This window comes from Salvelinus fontinalis, chromosome 36 (genome assembly GCF_029448725.1).
Source record: "Salvelinus fontinalis isolate EN_2023a chromosome 36, ASM2944872v1, whole genome shotgun sequence".
Lineage (NCBI taxonomy): Eukaryota > Metazoa > Chordata > Actinopteri > Salmoniformes > Salmonidae > Salvelinus > Salvelinus fontinalis.
Window position 1 is genome coordinate 30,986,611 of NC_074700.1, and position 22,953 is coordinate 31,009,563.

Sequence of the window (22,953 nt, forward strand, 5' to 3'; positions counted from 1 at the left end):
TTGTTGTTGTTGATGATCTGGTAGTACCGTTGTTGTTGTTGTTGATGATCTGGTTGTACCGTTGTTGTTGTTGTTGATGATCTGGTAGTACCGTTGTTGTTGATGATGATGATCTGGTTGTACCGTTGTTGTTGTTGTTGATGATCTGGTTGTACCGTTGTTGTTGTTGTTGATGATCTGGTAGTACCGTTGTTGTTGTTGTTGATGATCTGGTAATACCGTTGTTGTTGATGATGATGATCTGGTTGTACCGTTGTTGTTGTTGTTGATGATCTGGTTGTACCGTTGTTGTTGTTGTTGATGATCTGGTAGTACCGTTGTTGTTGTTGATGATCTGGTAGTACCGTTGTTGTTGTTGTTGTTGATGATCTGGTAATACCGTTGTTGTTGTTGTTGATCTGGTAGTACCGTTGTTGTTGTTGATGATCTGGTAATACCGTTGTTGTTGATGATGATGATCTGGTTATACCGTTGTTGTTGTTGATCTGGTAGTACCGTTGTTGTTGTTGATCTGGTAATACCGTTGTTGTTGTTGATGATCTGGTTGTACCGTTGTTGTTGTTGATGATCTGGTTGTACCGTTGTTGTTGTTGATGATCTGGTAGTACCGTTGTTGTTGTTGATGATCTGGTTGTACCGTTGTTGTTGTTGATGATCTGGTAGTACCGTTGTTGTTGTTGTTGATGATCTGGTTGTACCGTTGTTGTTGTTGATGTTGATGATCTGGTAATACCGTTGTTGTTGTTGTTGATCTGGTAATACCGTTGTTGTTGTTGTTGATCTGGTAGTACCGTTGTTGTTGTTGATGTTGATGATCTGGTTATACCGTTGTTGTTGTTGTTGATCTGGTAGTACGTTGTTGTTGTTGTTGTTGATGATCTGGTAGTACCGTTGTTGTTGTTGTTGTTGTTGATCTGGTAGTACCGTTGTTGTTGTTGTTGTTGATGATCTGGTAATACCGTTGTTGATGTTGATGATCTGGTAATACCGTTGTTGATGTTGATGATCTGGTAGTACCGTTGTTGTTGTTGATGTTGATGATCTGGTAATACCGTTGTTGATGTTGATGATCTGGTAATACCGTTGTTGATGTTGATGATCTGGTAATACCGTTGTTGATGTTGATGATCTGGTAATACCGTTGTTGTTGTTGTTGTTGATGATCTGGTAATACCGTTGTTGATGTTGATGATCTGGTAATACCGTTGTTGTTGTTGATGATCTGGTAGTACCGTTGTTGTTGTTGTTGATCTGGTAGTACCGTTGTTGTTGTTGATGATGATCTGGTAATACCGTTGTTGATGTTGATGATCTGGTAATACCGTTGTTGTTGTTGTTGATCTGGTAGTACCGTTGTTGTTGTTGTTGATGATCTGGTAATACCGTTGTTGTTGATGATCTGGTAATACCGTTGTTGTTGTTGATCTGGTAGTACCGTTGTTGTTGTTGTTGATGATCTGGTAATACCGTTGTTGTTGTTGATGTTGATGATCTGGTAATACCGTTGTTGTTGTTGTTGATCTGGTAATACCGTTGTTGTTGTTGTTGTTGTTGATCTGGTAGTACCGTTGTTGTTGTTGATGTTGATGATCTGGTAATACCGTTGTTGTTGTTGTTGATCTGGTTATACCGTTGTTGTTGTTGTTGATGATCTGGTAGTACCGTTGTTGTTGTTGTTGATGATCTGGTAATACCGTTGTTGTTGATGATGATGATCTGGTTGTACCGTTGTTGTTGTTGTTGATGATCTGGTTGTACCGTTGTTGTTGTTGTTGATGATCTGGTAGTACCGTTGTTGTTGTTGTTGATGATCTGGTAGTACCGTTGTTGTTGTTGATGATCTGGTAATACCGTTGTTGTTGTTGTTGATCTGGTAGTACCGTTGTTGTTGTTGTTGATCTGGTTATACCGTTGTTGTTGATGATGATGATCTGGTTATACCGTTGTTGTTGTTGTTGATCTGGTAGTACCGTTGTTGTTGTTGTTGATCTGGTTATACCGTTGTTGTTGTTGTTGATGATCTGGTAATACCGTTGTTGTTGATGATGATGATCTGGTTATACCGTTGTTGTTGTTGATCTGGTAGTACCGTTGTTGTTGTTGTTGATCTGGTTGTACCGTTGTTGTTGTTGATGATCTGGTTGTACCGTTGTTGTTGTTGATGATCTGGTAGTACCGTTGTTGTTGTTGATGATCTGGTAGTACCGTTGTTGTTGTTGTTGATGATCTGGTTGTACCGTTGTTGTTGTTGATGTTGATGATCTGGTAATACCGTTGTTGTTGTTGTTGATCTGGTAATACCGTTGTTGTTGTTGATCTGGTAGTACCGTTGTTGTTGTTGATGTTGATGATCTGGTTATACCGTTGTTGTTGTTGTTGATCTGGTAGTACGTTGTTGTTGTTGTTGATGATCTGGTAGTACCGTTGTTGTTGTTGTTGATCTGGTAGTACCGTTGTTGTTGTTGTTGATCTGGTAGTACCGTTGTTGTTGTTGTTGTTGATGATCTGGTAGTACCGTTGTTGTTGTTGATGTTGATGATCTGGTAGTACCGTTGTTGTTGTTGATGTTGATGATCTGGTAGTACCGTTGTTGTTGTTGATGTTGATGATCTGGTTATACCGTTGTTGTTGTTGTTGTTGATCTGGTAGTACGTTGTTGTTGTTGTTGATGATCTGGTAATACCGTTGTTGATGTTGATGATCTGGTAATACCGTTGTTGATGTTGATGATCTGGTAGTACCGTTGTTGATGTTGATGATCTGGTAGTACCGTTGTTGTTGTTGTTGTTGATGATCTGGTAGTACCGTTGTTGTTGTTGATGTTGATGATCTGGTAATACCGTTGTTGTTGTTGTTGTTGATGATCTGGTAATACCGTTGTTGTTGTTGTTGTTGATGATCTGGTTATACCGTTGTTGTTGTTGATGTTGATGATCTGGTAATACCGTTGTTGTTGTTGTTGATCTGGTTATACCGTTGTTGTTGTTGTTGATGATCTGGTAGTACCGTTGTTGTTGTTGTTGATCTGGTTGTACCGTTGTTGTTGTTGTTGTTGATGATCTGGTAGTACCGTTGTTGTTGTTGTTGATCTGGTAGTACCGTTGTTGTTGTTGTTGATCTGGTAGTACCGTTGTTGTTGTTGTTGATCTGGTAATACCGTTGTTGTTGTTGATGATCTGGTAATACCGTTGTTGTTGTTGTTGATCTGGTAGTACCGTTGTTGTTGTTGATGTTGATGATCTGGTAATACCGTTGTTGTTGTTGATGATCTGGTAATACCGTTGTTGTTGTTGTTGATCTGGTTATACCGTTGTTGTTGTTGTTGTTGATGATCTGGTAATACCGTTGTTGTTGTTGAAGATCTGGTAATACCGTTGTTGTTGTTGTTGATCTGGTAATACCGTTGTTGTTGTTGTTGTTGATCTGGTAATACCGTTGTTGTTGTTGTTGATGATCTGGTAATACCGTTGTTGTTGTTGATGATCTGGTTGTACCGTTGTTGTTGTTGTTGATGATCTGGTAATACCGTTGTTGTTGTTGATGTTGATGATCTGGTAATACCGTTGTTGTTGTTGATGTTGATGATCTGGTAGTACCGTTGTTGTTGTTGTTGATGATCTGGTAGTACCGTTGTTGTTGTTGTTGATGATCTGGTTATACCGTTGTTGTTGTTGTTGATCTGGTTATACCGTTGTTGTTGTTGATGATCTGGTAGTACCGTTGTTGTTGTTGTTGATCTGGTTATACTGTTGTTGTTGTTGTTGATCTGGTTATACCGTTGTTGTTGTTGTTGATCTGGTTATACCGTTGTTGTTGTTGATGTTGTTGATCTGGTTATACCGTTGTTGTTGTTGATGTTGATGATCTGGTAGTACCGTTGTTGTTGATGTTGATCTGGTAATACCGTTGTTGTTGTTGTTGATGATCTGGTAATACCGTTGTTGTTGTTGTTGTTGATGATCTGGTAGTACCGTTGTTGTTGTTGTTGATCTGGTAATACCGTTGTTGTTGTTGATGATCTGGTAGTACCGTTGTTGTTGTTGATCTGGTTGTTGTTGTTGATCGGGTTGTTGTTGTTGATCTGGTTGTTGTTGATCTGGTTATACCGTTGTTGTTGATGTTGATCTGGTTATACCGCTGTTGTTGTTGATCTGGTAATACCATTGTTGTTGTTGTTGATCTGGTTATACCGTTGTTGTTGTTGATCTGGTTGTTGTTGTTGATCTGGTTGTTGTTGATCTGGTTGTTATTGATCTGGTTGTACCATTGTTGTTGTTGTTGATCTGGTTGTTGTTGTTGTTGATCTGGTTGTACCATTGTTGTTGTTGTTGATCTGGTTGTTGTTGATCTGGTTGTTGTTGTTGTTGATCTGGTTGTTGTTGTTGTTGATCTGGTTGTTGTTGATCTGGTTGTTGTTGATCTGGTTGTTGTTGTTGTTGATCTGGTTGTACCGTTGTTGTTGTTGTTGATCTGGTTGTTGTTGTTGTTGATCTGGTTGTTGTTGTTGTTGATCTGGTTGTACCGTTGTTGTTGATCTGGTTGTACCGTTGTTGTTGTTGTTGATCTGGTTGTACCGTTGTTGTTATTGATGATCTGGTAATATTGTATTCGTTGTTATTGTTTACAGAGAGAAGAAGGAGCTTCAGAAGATTCTAGACAGGAAGAGGCAGAACAGCATCATCGAGGCCAAGAGCAGAGACCGAGACAAGGCCGAGTCGTACGTGTGTGTGTGTGTGTGTGTGTGTGTGTGTGTGTGTGTGTGTGTGTGTGTGTGTGTGTGTGTGTGTGTGTGTGTGTGTGTGTGTGTGTGTGTGTGTGTGTGTGTGTGTGTGTGTGTGTGTGTGTGTGTGTGTGTGAGAGTATCATTTTCAAAGGTAATTCCAATCTCCAACGTTTCTGTCTCTCTCTCTTTGTAGGGAACAGAATGAGATCAACAGGAAGCATATCTCAGACTCTGTCACTTTAATCCGCCGGGTGAGTGAGGCCACACACACACACACACACACACACACACACACACACACACACACACGTCTTATCACACTCTGAGTAGTACCTCTCCTTTCTACTCTCAGCCGTCTCCCTTTGTGATGTCAATATCCATCTTTCACTCTCCCTCACCCCCTCACGCTCTGGCTCCCCCCGTACTCTCTTTCTCTCCCCCTCACTCTCCCCCTCTCTCCCTTTCTTGTTATCCCCTCTCTTTCTCTCCCCCTCTCTTTTCACCCCCTCTACCCCTTCTCTTTATCTCTCTCTCTCCCTCTCTCTTCACCCCCTCTACCCCCTCACTCTCTCTACCCCCTCACTCTCTCTACCCCCTCACTCTCTCTCCCCCCTCTCTCTCTTTCCCTCTCTTTCTCTCTTTCTCCCCCCCTCTCTCTCTTTCCCTCTCTTTCTCTCTTTCTCTCCCCCTCACTCTGTCTCCCCTACTCTTTCTCTCTCTAGTTGGATGAGGCCCAGTTAAGGCGTCAGGAAAAGTTGGTCATTGGTCAGAGAGAAGTCCTGCGACACATAGAGGAGGAGAACCCACTGGTGAGACACACACACACACACACACACACACACACACACACACACACACACACACACACACACACACACACAGGTGAGAGATACACACACACAGGTGAGAGACACACGCACACACACACACACACAGTTGAGACACACAGGTGAAACACACACAGGTGAGACACACAAACACACAGGTGAGACACACACACACAGGTGAGAGAGAGAGAGACACACACACACACACACACACACACACACACACACACACACACACACACACACACAGGTGAGAGAGAGAGACACACACACACACAGGTGAGACACACACACACACAGGTGAGACACACACACACACACACAGGTGAGACGCACGCACACACACACACAGGTGAGAGAGACAGACACACACAGGTGAGAGAGACAGACACACACAGGTGAGAGAGACAGACACACACAGGTGAGAGAGACAGACACACACAGGTGAGAGAGACAGACACACACAGGTGAGAGAGACAGACACACACAGGTGTGAGAGACAGACACACACAGGTGTGAGAGACAGACACACACAGGTGTGAGACACACACACACACAGGTGTGAGACACACACACACACAGGTGTGAGACACACACACACCCAGGTGTGAGACACACACACACACAGGTGTGAGACACACACACACACAGGTGTGAGACACACACACACACACAGGTGTGAGACACACACACACACACAGGTGTGAGACACACACACACACACACAGGTGTGAGACACACACACACACACAGGTGTGAGACACACACACACACACACACACAGGTGTGAGACACACACACACACACACACAGGTGAGACACACACACACACACACACACACAGGTGAGACACACACACACACACACACACAGGTGAGAGACACACACACACACACACAGGTGAGAGACACACACGCACACACACACAGGTGAGACACACACGCACACACACACAGGTGAGACACACACGCACACACACACAGGTGAGACACACACACACACACACACACACACACACACACACACACACACACACACACACACACACACACACACACACACACACACACACACACACACACACAGGTGAGAGACACACACACACAGGTGAGACACACACACACACAGGTGAGAGACACACACACACAGGTGAGAGACACACACACACAGGTGAGAGACACACACACACAGGTGAGAGACACACACACACAGGTGAGAGACACACACACACAGGTGAGAGACACACACACACAGGTGAGACACACACACGCACACACACACAGGTGAGAGACACACACACACACACACACACACAGGTGAGAGACACACACACACACACACACAGGTGAGAGACACACACACACACACAGGTGAGAGACACACACACACACAGGTGAGAGAGACACACACACACACAGGTGAGAGAGACACACACACACACACAGGTGAGAGACACACACACACACACACAGGTGAGAGACACACACACACACACACACACACACACAGGTGAGAGACACACACACACACACAGGTGAGAGACACACACAGGTGAGGCATTTTTGGGGCATTTTAACATTCAACTAATGAATGACATACTTGAAGATTGTTTTTGAGTAACAGGATCATTTCATGTTGAAGTATCACTTTATCTAATAAATATGATGATTTAAATTCCAGCTGAAGGCCCGGTTGGAGCAGGACTTTGTGACGGAGCTCCAGCGTCTTCCTGAGGAGATCTGCCAATATCTGCAGACGGTACTAGAGTCCAAAGGTCTCTGCAGCGACGCCCTCTTTTCCTTATCCAATCATAGCAGTCCTAGCTCCAGCTCAGGCACGCCCACCAACTGCTCCACGCCCACTTTACCCTTAACGCCCAATAGCAGCGCCTGGAACAGGAGCCTAGACAATGGCATCGCCTCAGTGGTGGATTCATCCTCTTCCTCTACTCCTGTCCAATCAGATGTAGAGTTGACCATGGTGTGAATTTAATTATGTCCTTTTTATCATAATGGTTCTTGGGCTTTAGTTGGTGGAAAAAAGTTTTTTTGTTATTTTCATTTTTAAAATGTGTTTTTAATTGTAATTTTATTTTTTATTTGATTAAATATCTTAAGATGTTGATTTGTTCAATTCTTCTATCCAGAGTTTTAGAGGTAGAGACGAAGTAACCAAAGTTTAAAAAATATATATATTTTCTGTTAATTCGTCAGATTTCTTTGCATATGTATATTTTTCTCATCAATGTTTGTCAGAGATTTTGTCTCATAACCACTATCTGTCCCAAAACTAAAAGTGTAGCTTCCCTTAACCACTATCTGTCCCAAAACTAAAACTGTAGCTTCTCTTAACCACTATCTGTCCCAAAACTAAAACTGTAGCTTCTCTTAACCACTATCTGTCCCAAATTTAAAGCTGGTGGTTCAACTTGGAGTAGTTTCTGTTTGGACTATCCGAATGGTTGGCGATGTTTTGGCTTTCGAGATTGGAGGGTCAGGAAAAGGCAAAAAGTTAATCTCAGCACCAAAAACATTTGCGACACTCTTGGCTGTCTGTGTTGAGGTGCAGTACACAGATTGGACCGCCAGATGGGGGTGTTGTGTCGGTGGTAGTGAGTGGTTTACCCCTCTATCACTGAGATTCTCTGCTATTGGCTAGGCAAAAGCTACAGCTAACAATGAAATGTTCCACGTTTACAGAAGGAACTTGTGGGCAGCGCTAGCTCCGAGCTAGTGTAGCATGATGCTAACGCTACATGATATAATAGCTAAAGTGCTAATCCCCTAATCTGCGGCTGGGGGATACATTAATTGGATGGATGGATGGACAAACAGAGAGCGTTTAATGAAAGAGGGATGATGTGGAAATGACGTCACAGACAGAGCAAGCTGTCATTGGTCAGGATGAGTTATTGACCTCTGACCCCTGTAGTCGTCCAATTGACATCCTGCGCTGGTGTGGGGGCAGGGTCAGCCCATATGTGGACTATAATCAACTCTGTGTGTGTGATGCTCTGCTCCGGCTGTGGCTTTCTAGGAACCACGTAACAAACACAGACAAGTACAGTGCGTTCTCAGACTCTCTCTCTCTGTGTCTCTCTCTCTCTGTGTCTCTCTCTCTCTGCGTTTCTCTCTCTCTCTCTCTGTATCTCTCTCTCTCTCTCTCTCTCTCTCTCTCTCTCTCTCTCTCTCTCTCTCTCTCTCTCTCTCTCTCTCTCTCTCTCTCTCTCTCTGTGTCTCTCTCTCTGTGTCTCTCTCTGTCTCTCTCTCTCTCTCTCTCTCTCTCTCTCTCTCTCTGTGTCTCCCTCTCTCTCTCTCTCTCTCTCTCTCTCTGTGTCTCTCTCTCTCTCTCTCTGTGTGTCTCTCTCTCTCTGTGTCTCTCTCTCTCTCTCTCTCTGTGTCTCTCTCTCTCTCTGTGTCTCTCTCTGTGTCTCTCTCTCGCTCTCTCTGTTGGTTTAGGGCTAGTCTAGTTCCCTGTAGTATTGGCTAAAGATGCGTCTCAAATGGCAGCCTATTTCCTATATAGTGCGCTACATTTGACCAGATCCCTATGTGCCCTGGATAAAAGTAGTGCACTACATTTGACCAGATCCCTATGTGCCCTGGATAAAAGTAGTGCACTATGTAGGGTTCTACTTGGGATGCTGATTAAGTCAATAAGTACCTAAAATAATCCTCATCCCCCTCCTGTTCAGTTGCCATTAGAGAGATGGGTTAGGAGACCATATACAGATTCTATATTATTATTATGTATTTTTAAATCGTGTGTGTGTGTGTGTGTGTGTGTGTGTGTGTGTGTGTTAATCTCCGAGGTTGACGGCTGCTTTTTGGTCTCTAAGCTGTTCTCATCTCTGCTACAGTGAAGCTCACAGCCAACGAGGGGGAGAGAGTGTTTTTTACCCCCTCCTTTACTCTTTCCCTCTATCTGTCCTTTCCTCGCTCTAACCCCCCCCCCCCCCGTCTCTCTCCCTCCTCTCTCTTTTTCTCTTGGTTTCCAGGTCTCTCCCTCCTCTCTCTTTTTCTCTTGGTTTCCAGGTCTCTCCCTCTCTCTCTTTTTCTCTTGGTTTCCAGGTCTCTCCCTCTCTCTCTTTTTCTCTTGGTTTCCAGGTCTCTCCCTCCTCTCTCTTTTTCTCTTGGTGCCAGGTCTCTCCCTCCTCTCTCTTTCTCTCTTGGTTTCCAGGTCTCTCCCTCCTCTCTCTTTTTCTCTTGGTGCCAGGTCTCTCCCTCCTCTCTCTTTCTCTCTTGGTTTCCAGGTCTCTCCCTCCTCTCTCTTTTTCTCTTGGTTTCCAGGTCTCTCCCTCTCTCTCTTTTTCTCTTGGTTTCCAGGTCTCTCCCTCTCTCTCTTTTTCTCTTGGTTTCCAGGTCTCTCCCTCCTCTCTCTTTTTCTCTTGGTGCCAGGTCTCTCCCTCCTCTCTCTTTTTCTCTTGGTGCCAGGTCTCTCCCTCTCTCTCTTTTTCTCTTGGTTTCCAGGTCTCTCCCTCCTCTCTCTTTTTCTCTTGGTGCCAGGTCTCTCCCTCCTCTCTCTTTCTCTCTTGGTTTCCAGGTCTCTCCCTCCTCTCTCTTTTTCTCTTGGTGCCAGGTCTCTCCCTCCTCTCTCTTTCTCTCTTGGTTTCCAGGTCTCTCCCTCCTCTCTCTTTTTCTCTTGGTGCCAGGTCTCTCCCTCCTCTCTCTTTCTCTCTTGGTTTCCAGGTCTCTCCCTCCTCTCTCTTTTTCTCTTGGTGCCAGGTCTCTCCCTCCTCTCTCTTTCTCTCTTGGTTTCCAGGTCTCTCCCTCCTCTCTCTTTTTCTCTTGGTGCCAGGTCTAAATTAAAGGTGGAGTTGACACGTGGGCATCTTTCCCTTCGGCCTCTGCTGCACAGCTACAAACCAAGGGCCACTGCAACCTCTCTCTTTCATTCCCTCAATCTTTTCATTCTTTCTTCTCATCTACGTGCAAACACACACACACGCTGTAAGGGAAAGTGAGAAGGTGTGTGTGTGTGTGTGTGTGTGTGTGTGTGTGTGTCAAGAAGAAACCAGCAGTCACATCATACCAACATCTATCTTCTGTATGAAAAGAGTCTATTTCTTTACCACCTTGTTTGGTTTTTGCTTGTGAACTTGTCACATGTTTGGTCTATGTCCCAAACCCTTCACCCTTTTCTATATGGGCTCTGGTCAAAAGTAGTGCACTATATAGGGAATAGGTTACATTTGGGCTGCAGACGTTACCTGAACATGTAGAATATTCTGTGGCTATAATATTGCTAGTATTATTGATCTGTAAATGTATCTCTATGTTATTGTCATTCTACATGACCTGTACTACTGACTCTAGGTGCCCCTGGGCAGAACGGGGGGGAGGAGGGATGGAGGGGAGGAGGGATGGAGGGGAGGAGGAGTGATAGTGGAAGTGGGGGAAGTGTTTGAGATGTTCTAGAAGTGAAAGACATTTTGGAATCTTTCTGTCCCTCACCTCTTCCTCTCCTCCCCCTTCCTCACCTCTCCTCCACCGCTGACGCTTGCTGCCTCCCTCTTCCTCACCTCTCCTTCCTCTTCCTCACCTCTCCTCCCCCTTCCTCACCTCTCCTTCACCGCTGATGCTTGCTGCCTCCCTCTTCCTCACCTCTCCTCCCCCTTCCTCACCTCTCCTTCACAGCTGACGCTTGCTGCCTCCCTCTCCTCCTTCTTTCTCACCTCTCCTCCCCCTTCCTCACCTCTCCTCCACCGCTGACGCTTGCTGCCTCCCTCTTCCTCACCTCTCCTCCCCCTTCCTCACCTCTCCTTCACCGCTGATGCTTGCTGCCTCCCTCTTCCTCACCTCTCCTCCCCCTTCCTCACCTCTCCTTCACAGCTGACGCTTGCTGCCTCCCTCTCCTCCTTCTTTCTCACCTCTCCTCCCCCTTCCTCACCTCTCCTCCACCGCTGACGCTTGCTGCCTCCCTCTTCCTCACCTCTCCTCCCCCTTCCTCACCTCTCCTCCACCGCTGACGCATGCTGCGTCCCTCTCCTCCCCCTTCCTCACCTCTCCTCCACCGCTGACGCTTGCTGCCTCCCTCTTCCTCACCTCTCCTTCCTCTTCCTCACCTCTCCTCCCCCTTCCTCACCTCTCCTTCACCGCTGATGCTTGCTGCCTCCCTCTTCCTCACCTCTCCTCCCCCTTCCTCACCTCTCCTTCACAGCTGACGCTTGCTGCCTCCCTCTCCTCCTTCTTTCTCACCTCTCCTCCCCCTTCCTCACCTCTCCTCCACCGCTGACGCTTGCTGCCTCCCTCTTCCTCACCTCTCCTCCCCCTTCCTCACCTCTCCTCCACCGCTGACGCTTGCTGCCTGTCCATCTTGGTTTAATGTCCCCCTGAATGTGTATATTCACCATCATTGTTTATTTTAACATTCTAATAACACTTCTAATAAAAAACGAAGAAGAAACGTACCTTATTTTTTTGTGGTAATTGATAGTCAGGTTGGGAGGGGTACAACTCTTTTAGTAGTGAGGGTGAATTTGTAAGTTTTTTTCAATGTTCTGTGTTGAATGCTCTGTGTTTTATGAATGGTTCACAGGACCATTGCTCGGGTACTATAGGGGAGAAGATCACTTTGTTAAAGTTCCAGGGTGCTTTGAGACCCGAAAAGTTGTCTTTATATTATCACAATTTATATCTATTTCTGTACATCGGAACATTAGTTTGGGCATAAAATAATTGTTTGATTTGATCAGTGTGTTTACAATGATCGTATTAGTAATCTGGTCTATATTGCTCTGGGGAACAGCCCAGTATGTGTAACACACTTGTCCTGATGAGAATACGTTTTTAAAAAGTAGTTTTAAAGTGATTCCACTTTTATCACCCTGTTTTTCTTCCTCTTTTTAAATAGTTTATCGTTTCAATCAGGGTTCTCAATCCTGGTCCTGGGGACCCCAACGGGGACACATTTCAGTGTTTGCTGATTTTAAAATGATCAACTGATCATCGAGCTTGGATGATTTGAATCAGGTGTGTAGTGCTAGAGCAATAACAGAAATGTGTACCTCTTTGGGTCCCCAGGACCAGGATTGAGAACCACTGTATTAGCTAGCTAGGTGACTCTACTATGTTCTAGAACACGGCCAGAGGATTCTACTGTAGAACACTAGAAGTTCTAGAACACGGCCAGAGAATTCTACTGTAGAACACTAGAAGTTCTAGAACACGGCCAGAGAATTCTACTGTAGAACACTAGAAGTTCTAGAACACGGCCAGTGGTTCTATGTAAAACGTGCTGAAGAGTTCCATTGACTTTGTGTGCATGTATCAAATAAGATCTAAATGAAACATAAAGACCGGGCCAGAAGGTTGCTCTTGGCTCGCTAACACTGATAGCCAATTTCCTACCCGGGAGACTCAGCTTGGGGGCTTATTCAGTTTAGCCTAGAGGGCTAGCTTCACATTTCTCTCCACACACTGAAGACCGTGTGGCAACTCTTCTCCCTTTCCTCCCCTCAGGCCTTCTTTAAGGCTGTCGACTGCCGTCCTGTCTTATACATCCGCCCTTCTCTCCCTCCACCCTTCTCTCCCTCATCCCTCTACCCTTCTCTCCATCCACCCTTCTCTCCCTCCATCCTTCTCTCCCTCCATCCCTCCACCCTTCTCTCTCTCCACCCTTCTCTCTCTCATCCCTCCACCCTTCTCTCCCTCCATCCCTCCATCCTTCTCCCTCCATCTCTCCATCCCTCCATCCTTCTCCCTCCATCTCTCCATCCCTCCATCCTTCTCTCTCTATCCCTCCATCCCTCCACCCTTCTCTCCCTCCACCCTTCTCTCCCTCCACCCTTCTCTCCCTCCACCCTTCTCTCCATCTCTCCACCCTTCTCTCTCTCCATCCCTCCACCCCTTCATCCCTCCACCCTTCTCCCCACTTTAAGAGTTTCTCTCTGAGCTCCAAGTCACTTGAGAGAGAGAGAGAGATACTATAGGATTCATCCCAAATGACACCCTTCTCTCTATATAGTGCACTACGTTTGACCAGGGTCCATATGGCTCTAGTCTAAAGTAGTGCCCTACGTAGGGCATAGGGTGCCATTTGGGGCTCAGAGTTTGTTGACAGTGAATGTAGAAATGACTGATTGTATCATAGTATTATTCTCTCTGACATCATGATGCCATCATGTTTATCTGGATGAAATAATATTAAGTGTATCACTGTAAATTCAATAAATACAGCATTTTGGCTAAAATATCAGCCTTGTCTTGGTTGGTGGTTGGTTGGTTGGTTGGTTGGTGATTGATTGGTTGGTGGTTGGTTGGTTCGTGATTGGTTGGTTGGTTGGTTGGTTCGTGATTGATTGGTTGGTTGGTTCGTGATTGGTTGGTTGGTTGGTTCGTGATTGATTGGTTGGTGGGTGGTTGGGTGGTTGGTTGGTTTTTATTTGATAATTAAAATATGAAGCAGCTCCAGATGTAGACAACATTTAAAATAAAATGATTTTATTAAAAGGATAAAAGGAGGATAAAAGGAGAATAAATGGAGGATAAAACACAAAAGACTGAATTTATTTCTGGTTTCATGGTTCTGTGTTCTTTCCTGGAAACCACAATCTTTTCAAGAAGCGGTGCCAGTAGATTGTGAAACCGTGTAACATTTCCAGCAAACCAGTGGATTAAGTAATATTTTCTACGGTAGCTGTTCTTGTGCAATATTGTTTGGTGTGTAAAACTAACCATTTTATAATGTGTAGTACTAGACCCGTCCCAAATGGAACCCTATTCCTTATGTAGTGCACTACGTTTGACCATGTGGATCCAGGTAGTGCACTTCAAAATTAGTGCACTTTATCCCGAACAGGTTGTCATTTGGGACGCAGACTGTGTTTGTGTGTGTGTGTGTGTGTGTGTGTGTGTGTGTGTAATATTGTGTTGGGCCCAATATATTGAGGAAGTCCCACACGTGACAATACAAGTGGGGTCGTCTGGGTTTATGTTGAAAATCTGAAGCAATTTTGCAAAAACAAGTCGTCACAAGTTGCGTCGTGACATTTGTTCATTATAATGTAAAACAAGTATTAACAGACTGGAATGTAGCGACAGTAGAGAATTCCATGATCATTTCATCATTCAGTAACACATCGGACCGAGGGCTCTGGACGTCTGTTCCACGAGAGGTAGAGCACGTATTAACCACTGTGTGTGTCAGCCCCATCTTTCCTCTCATCGATCGGCAGGAATGAAGACTCACTCAATCTCTCACACACACACACACACTACTACTACTACGTACTGTAGCCTTGAGCCTGACTGTTTAAAGGTTACATTTCACCCAAAAACTATCTTTTGGTTTTTGTGTCATTAGTCCATTATTTAGTATAGTCCCCCCCCCCCCAAAAAATGTGCATGTCAGCAATCAAATTGTCAAGATATACAACTTTAAAAATACACATTTTGCCAGTATGATGTATTGAAGCATCATATGATACCAAAGGCAGCATCATCTGTACTTCTATATTTTGAAAGTTGTACATCTTGAAAACTTGATTGCTGATTTTTTTGGGGGTGACTCTAATCTAATCAAATCAAATCAAACTTTATTTGTCACATGCGCCAAATACAACAAGTGTAGACTTGACCGTGAAATGCTTACTTACAAGCCCTTAACCAACAGTGCAGTTCAACAAAGAGTTAAGATTTACCAAATAAACTAAAGTAAAAACTTTTTATAATTTTACACAATAAGAATAACAATAACGAGGCTATATACAGGGGGCACCGGTACCGAGTCAGTGTGCAGGGTACAGGCTAGTTGAGGTAATCTGTACGTGTAGGTGGGGGCGAAGTGACTATGCATAGGTAACAAACAAACAGCGAGTAGCAGTAGTCAACAATAGACTAATGACACAAATACCAAAACATAGTCATTGGGTGGAATTTTCCTTTGAACAGTCCTGCAAGCAAGCTTCACATGTAAACACAGTCAGCACAGAGACTGGGGATTGAAGCGCAGACATATTTGAAAGAGTGTCCTGCTCACACACACAACCACCCGTCTCTCTATATGTTTGAGCAGCTTAAGTAGGAGCACTGCAGAGCTTTTTATCCCTCTCTCATTCCTCTGCTCTCTATCCCTCTCTTTCCTCTCTATCCCCTCTCTCATTCCTCTCCTCTCTATCCCTCTCTCTCTTTCCTCTCTATCCCCCTCTCTCATTCCTCTCCTCTCTATCCCTCTCTCTCTTTCCTCTCTATCCCCCTCTCTCATTCCTCTCCTCTCTATCCCTCTCTATCCCTCTCTTTCCTCTCTACCCCCCTCTCTCATTCCTCTCCTCTCTATCCCTCTCCTCTCTATTCCACTTTCTTTCCTCTCCTCTCTGTCCTTCTCTATCATTCCTCTCCTCTCTGCATTCATCCTCTCTATCCAGGGCTTAGACTTACTGCTAAACACTCTTTGCTACACTGACGTTTCAGACAGACACACACACACACACACACACACACACACACACATACAGCCACAGTGATGTTTGCATTTAAGATCCGGATGTGTCTCTCCTTATCTCTCTCTGTCTCCCTCTCTGTCTCCCTCTCTGTCTCCCTCTCTGTCTCCCTCTCTGTCTCCCTCTCTGTCTCCCTCTCTGTCTCCGTCTCTGTCTCCGTCTCTGTCTCCCTCTCTGTCTCCCTCTCTGTCTCCCTCTCTGTCTCCCTCTCTGTCTCTCTCTGTCTCACTCTCTGTCTCCCTCTCTGTCTCTCTCTGTCTCACTCTCTGTCCATGTCTGTCTCCCTCTGTCTCCCTCTCTGTCTCCCTCTGTCTCTATCTCTCCATGTCTGTCTCTATCTCTCTGTCTGTCTCCCTTTCTCCATGTCTGTCTCCCTCTCTGTCTCCCTCTCTGTCTCCCTCTCTGTCTCCCTCTCTGTCTCCCTCTCTGTCTCCCTCTCTGTCTCCCTCTCTGTCTCCCTCTCTGTCTCCCTCTCTGTCTCCCTCTCTGTCTCCCTCTCTGTCTCCCTCTCTGTCTCCCTCTCTGTCTCCCTCTTTGTCTCCCTCTTTGTCTCCCTCTCTGTCTCCCTCTCTGTCCATGTCTGTCTCCCTCTCTATCTCTCCCCTCTTCTCTCCCTCTCTACCCTTCTCTCCCTCTCCGTCCATCAGGCTGGAGTATATGTGACAGGCTTCCTTCCAGCCTGGCTAAGTTATCTCAACGTTTTACACCTTAGCTATATCTACAGTGCTGTTAGCTATATCTACAGTGCTGTTAGCTATATCTACAGTATTATGTTAGCTATATCTACAGTATTATGTTAGCTATATCTACAGTATTATGTTAGCTATATCTACAGTATTATGTTAGCTATATCTACAGTATTATGTTAGCTATATCTACAGTATTATGTTAGCTATATCTACAGTATTATGTTAGCTATATCTACAGTGCTGTTAGCTATATCTGCAGTATTATGTTAGCTATATCTACAGTGCTGTTAGCTATATCTACAGTGTTATGTTAGCTATATCTACAGTGCTGTTAGCTATATCTACAGTGTTATGTTAGCTATATCTACAGTGTTATGTTAGCTATATCTACAGTGCTGTTAGCTATATCTACAGTGCTGTTATCTATATCTACAGTGGTATGTTAGCTATATCTACAGTGTTATGTTAGCTATATCTACAGTGCTGTTATCTATATCTACAGTGCTGTTATCTATATCTACAGTGCTGTTATCTATATCTACAGTGGTATGTTAGCTATATCTACAGTGTTATGTTAGCTATATCTACAGTGTTATGTTAGCTATATCTACAGTATTATGTTAGCTATATCTACAGTATTATGTTAGCTATATCTACAGTGCTGTTAGCTATATCTGCAGTATTATGTTAGCTATATCTACAGTGCTGTTAGCTATATCTACAGTGTTATGTTAGCTATATCTACAGTGCTGTTAGCTATATCTACAGTGTTATGTTAGCTATATCTACAGTGTTATGTTAGCTATATCTACAGTGCTGTTAGCTATATCTACAGTGCTGTTAGCTATATCTACAGTGCTGTTATCTATATCTACAGTGGTATGTTAGCTATATCTAAAGTGTTATGTTAGCTATATCTACAGTGCTGTTAGCTATATCTACAGTGCTGTTAGCTATATCTACAGTGCTATGTTAGCTATATCTACAGTGCTGTTAGCTATATCTACAGTGTTATGTTAGCTATATCTACAGTGTTATGTTAGCTATATCTACAGTGCTGTTAGCTATATCTACAGTGCTGTTATCTATATCTACAGTGGTATGTTAGCTATATCTAAAGTGTTATGTTAGCTATATCTACAGTGCTGTTAGCTATATCTACAGTGCTGTTAGCTATATCTACAGTGCTATGTTAGCTATATCTACAGTATTATGTTATCTATATCTACAGTGATGTTATCTATATCTACAGTGATGTTATCTATATCTACAGTGCTGTTAGCTATATCTGCAGTGCTGTTAGCTATATCTACAGTGCTATGTTAGCTATATCTACAGTGCTATGTTAGCTATATCTACAGTGTTATGTTAGCTATATCTACAGTGCTGTTAGCTATATCTACAGTGTTATGTTAGCTATATCTACAGTGCTATGTTAGCTATATCTACAGTGATGTTATCTATATCTACAGTGCTGTTAGCTATATCTGCAGTGCTGTTAGCTATATCTACAGTGCTATGTTAGCTATATCTACAGTGTTATGTTAGCTATATCTACAGTGCTGTTAGCTATATCTACAGTGCTGTTAGCTCTATCTACAGTGTTATGTTATCTATATCTACAGTATTATGTTAGCTATATCTACAGTGTTATGTTAGCTATATCTACAGTATTATGTTAGCTATATCTACAGGGCTGTTAGCTATATCTACAGTATTATGTTAGCTATATCTACAGTGTTATGTTAGCTATATCTACAGTGTTATGTTAACTATATTTACAGTGCTGTTAGCTATATCTACAGTGCTGTTAGCTCTATCTACAGTGCTATGTTATCTATATCTACAGTGCTGTCATCTATATCTACAGTGCTATGTTATCTATATCTACAGTGTTATGTTAACTATATCTACAGTGCTATGTTATCTATATCTACAGTATTATGTTAGCTATATCTACAGTGTTATGTTATCTATATATACAGTGCTATGTTATCTATATCTACAGTATTATGTTATCTATATCTACAGTGTTAGCTACCCCTTGACTTTTTAAACATTTTGTTACGTTACAGCTTTATTCTAAAACGGATTCAATTGTTTTTTTCACTCTACACACAATACCCCATAATGACAAAGCAAAATGTTTCTATTTGCACATTTATAAAAAATTAAAAACAGATACCTTATTTATGTAAGTATTCAGACCCTTTGCTTTGAGACTCAAGATTGAGCTCAGGTGCATCCTGTTTCCATTGATCATCCTTGAGATGTTTCTACAACTGGATTGGAGTGCACCTGTGGTCAATTAAATTGATTGGACATGATTTGGAAAGGCACACACATGTCTATATAAGGTCCCACAGTTCACAGTGCATGTCAGAGCAAAAACCAAGCCATGAGGTTGAAGGAATTGTCCGTAGAGCTCCGAGACAGGATTGTGTCGAGGCACAGATCTGGGGAAGGGTACGAAAACATTTCTGCAGCATTGAAGGTCCCCAAGAACACAGTGGCCTCCATCATTCTTAAATGGAAGGAGTTTGGAACCACCAAGACTCTTCCTAGAGCTGGCTGACCGGCCAAACTGAGCATTCGGGGGAGAAGGGCCTTGGTCAGGGAGATGATTATGGGGTATCTGATGAAACCAAGATTGAACTCTTTGGCCTGAATGCCAAGCATTACGTCTGGAGGAAGCCTGGCACCATCCTTACGGTGAAACATGGTGGTGGCAGCATCATGCTGTGGGGATGTTTTTCAGTGGCAGGGACTGGGAGACTGGTCAGGATCGAGAGAAAGATGAACGGAGCAAAGTACAGAGAGATCCTTAATGAAAACCTGCTCCAGAGCGCTCAGGACCTCAGACTGGGGCGAAGGTTCACCTTCCAACAGGACAACGACCCTCAGCACACAGCCAAGACAACGCAGGAGTGGCTTCGGGACAAGTCTCTGAATGTCCTTGAGTGGCCCAGCCAGAGCCCGGACTTGAACCCGATCGAACATCTCTGGAGAAACCTGAAAATAGCTGTGCAGCGACGCTCCCCATCCAACCTGACAGAGCTTGAGAGGATCTGCAGAGAAGAATGGGAGAAACTCCCCAAATACAGGTGTGCCAAGCTTGTAGCGTCATACCCAAGAAGACTTAAGGCTGTAATTGCTGCCAAAGGTGCTTCAACAAAGTACTGAGTAAAGAGTCTGAATACAAATGTAAATGTGATATTTCATTTATTTATTTTTTATACATTTGCAAAAAAATCAAAAAAACTGTTTTTGCTTTGGAATTACGTGGTATTTTTGTGTAGATTGACGAGGTCATTTTTTGTTTATCAATTTTAGAATAAGGCTGTAACGTAACAAAATATGGAAAAAGTCAAGGGGTCTGAATACTTTCTGAAAGCACTGTGTATATATATAGATATATAAACCTTGACTAAAAGGTGCTTAATTTAGAGCTCTTGGTTTCATCCAAAATGGCACTCCATTCCCTATACCGTGGAGTGTACTTCTTTTAACCATGGCCTATAGGCTTTGGCAAAAGTATTGCACTATATAGGGAATCGGTTGCCATTTGGGACGCAACTCATGTCTCTTGTACAGTAACCCCTAGTAACAGTAGAAGGTGATATCTATTTAGTGTTGTGGGATGTTTTACTGAGTAGTGCAGTTAGTTAGTGTCTACCCATAAGCACTTTCCTCAACTTATTTTCTCTCTCCTCTTTCTTCCCTCTTCCCCGCGGGACTGTTTTCTCTTCTGCTTCGTTCTTTCCTTCCGTTCCTCTTCAGCGGAGGTGTCTCGCTACCATAGTTACCTGCGGTTGCCGTGGGAATAGCAGCTGTCTGTCAGTCACACTCCTGTTGTCAGGCTATCGTCAAGGGGTAGTTGACAGATGAACGTTTTGATTATGAAGATCATTATTTGAACGTTTATTTATTTATTTTTAGTTTATTAGTTTATTTATTTATTAGTTTATTTATCAGGGTTTGTCTGGTTGAAATGAAAACAATAAACATTTTAAACTCTAAGAAAAATGTTCACTCAGCCTTCTGTCTCTCTCTCTCTCTGTCTCTCTGTCTCTCTCTGTCTGTCTCTCTCTCTCTGTCTCTCTCTCTCTCTCTCTCTCTCTCTCTCTGTCTCTGTCTCTGTCTCTCTCTCTCTGTCTCTCTCTGTCTTTCTCTGTCTTTCTCTCTGTCTCTCTCTGTCTCTCTCTGTCTTTCTCTGTCTTTCTCTGTCTCTCTCTGTCTTTCTCTCTCTCTCTCTGTCTTTCTCTCTCTCTCTCTCTCTGTCTCTCTCTCTCTGTCTCTCTCTCTGTCTCTCTCTCTGTCTCTCTCTCTGTCTCTCTCTCTGTCTCTGTCTCTCTCTCTGTCTCTCTCTCTGTCTCTCTCTCTGTCTCTCTCTCTGTCTCTCTCTCTGTCTCTCTCTCTGTCTCTCTCTCTGTCTCTCTCTCTGTCTCTCTCACTTTCTCTCTCTGCTGTTCAGTAGATGTGATAGAATAATTGAAATAATAATAACACACGAGTCGTCTGTTGAGTTGGTACCTCAAACAAAGTTTTAATTCAGCTTGCAGAAAAAATAAAGACAAATGTTTGGTCTTTCTGAACAACGCTTTGACCTGGTTTCCTGAAAAGTACGTCTGTAGTCACATAATGGAATGAGATAACAGTCATGCAATTATGGAAGACAGTGTGTGCACACACGCACACACACACACACACAACACACACACACACACACACACACACACACACAAAGATATACACACAGTCCAGATGTAGTTTCTTAATGCTGTTTTGTTCTCTGTAGTGCTCTCTTGTCTTAACACCTTAAATAACATAAAGTCCACAGGAACTTCTTCAATCCAAATAAAAGGAATAATAACATTTATTTCTTTTTTTTATATATATTTTTTTTAAATATTAGAATGAAACATCCATAAATCCATATCACTTTTGTGAAGTATTTTTTAAAGAAAAGGAATATGTAAACTAACGGATCAACACGAACAGAACCAAGGAAGTCGCATAGCAACGAGATAAGGGAGGGGAACCAATCAGTAGAAAGAAAGACTGACATGTGACTGGTAGGGGGCATACACAGTGGCGTGATGCTATACATGTACTGTCTATATCATCACAGGTGGGAAAAGTACCTAATTGTCATACTTGAGTCAAAGTAAAGATACTTTAATAGAAAATGACTCAAGAAAAAAGTGAAAGTCACCCAGTTATATACTATTTGAGTAAAAGTCTTAAAGTATTTGGTTTTAAATATACCTATATCAAAAGTAAAAGTATAAACAATTTAAAATACCTTATATTAAGGAAACCAAACGACACCATTTTGTGTTTTTTTAAATGTACGTATGGCACACTCTAACACTAAGATATACCCGTCCACCAGATCAGAGGCAGTAGGGATGACCAGGGACACACTCTAACACTAAGATATACCCGTCCACCAGATCAGAGGCAGTAGGGATGACCAGGGACGTTCTCTGTTTAGTGAGTCCGTAAGATCAGAGGCAGTAGGGATGACCAGGGACGTTCTCTGTTTAGTGAGTCTGTCAGATCAGAGGCAGTAGGGATGACCAGGGACGTTCTCTGTTTAGTGAGTCCGTCAGATCAGAGGCAGTAGGGATGACCAGGGACGTTCTCTGTTTAGTGAGTCTGTCAGATCAGAGGCAGTAGGGATGACCAGGGACGTTCTCTGTTTAGTGAGTCCGTCAGATCAGAGGCAGTAGGGATGACCAGGGACGTTCTCTGTTTAGTGAGTCTGTCAGATCAGAGGCAGTAGGGGTGACCAGGGAGGTTCTCTTAATAAGTGTGTGAATTGGACCATTTTCCTGTCCTGCTAAGCATTCAAAATGGGTGTCAGGAAAAATGTATGGAGTAAAAAAGTACACTATTTTCTTTAGGAATGTAGTGAAGTAGAAGTTGTATAAGTAGTAAAGTAAAGTATAGATACCCCAAAGTAGTACTTAAGTAGTACTTTCACGTTTTTTTTTTTTACTTAAGTACTTTACATAACTGGGCATACACACACACACACACACACACACACAAAGGGAATGGGCTGTACTGATAAGGGCAAACACAGACACAGACAAAAAACTAACAACAGACTAATACTCAAACAACAACAAAAAATACAATGAAAATAAACTAACAAACAAACAAAAAACAAAGCTGGGATACTGTTACCTAACAGTATAGATTTATTAAAAAATAATCCCTTACTAACAAAAACAGCCCAACCCAGTTGATGATTGAGTGTGTGAGTAA

The 22,953-nt window shown here is 43.2% G+C and overlaps 1 protein-coding gene across 10 annotated transcripts in view; it reads left to right on the top strand.

Moving 5' to 3' along the window:
- The window catches only part of LOC129835746 (1-phosphatidylinositol 4,5-bisphosphate phosphodiesterase beta-3-like), a 149,738-nt gene extending 135,992 nt beyond the window's left edge, over window positions 1-13,746 (top strand). For 2 of the 10 annotated variants that reach the window (XM_055901507.1, XM_055901506.1), the window contains exons 30-33: window positions 4,628-4,717; window positions 4,917-4,974; window positions 5,446-5,532; window positions 7,231-13,746. In XM_055901507.1, coding sequence (XP_055757482.1) covers window positions 4,628-4,717; window positions 4,917-4,974; window positions 5,446-5,532; window positions 7,231-7,536 — 541 coding nt within the window. In that variant the 3' untranslated portion in view covers window positions 7,537-13,746. The remainder of the gene's footprint in view (window positions 1-4,627; window positions 4,718-4,916; window positions 4,975-5,445; window positions 5,533-7,230) is intronic. The other 8 variants (XR_008756510.1, XR_008756509.1, XR_008756506.1 and 5 more) reach the window with 8 other exon arrangements.
- The last annotated feature ends 9,207 nt before the right edge of the window (window positions 13,747-22,953 follow it).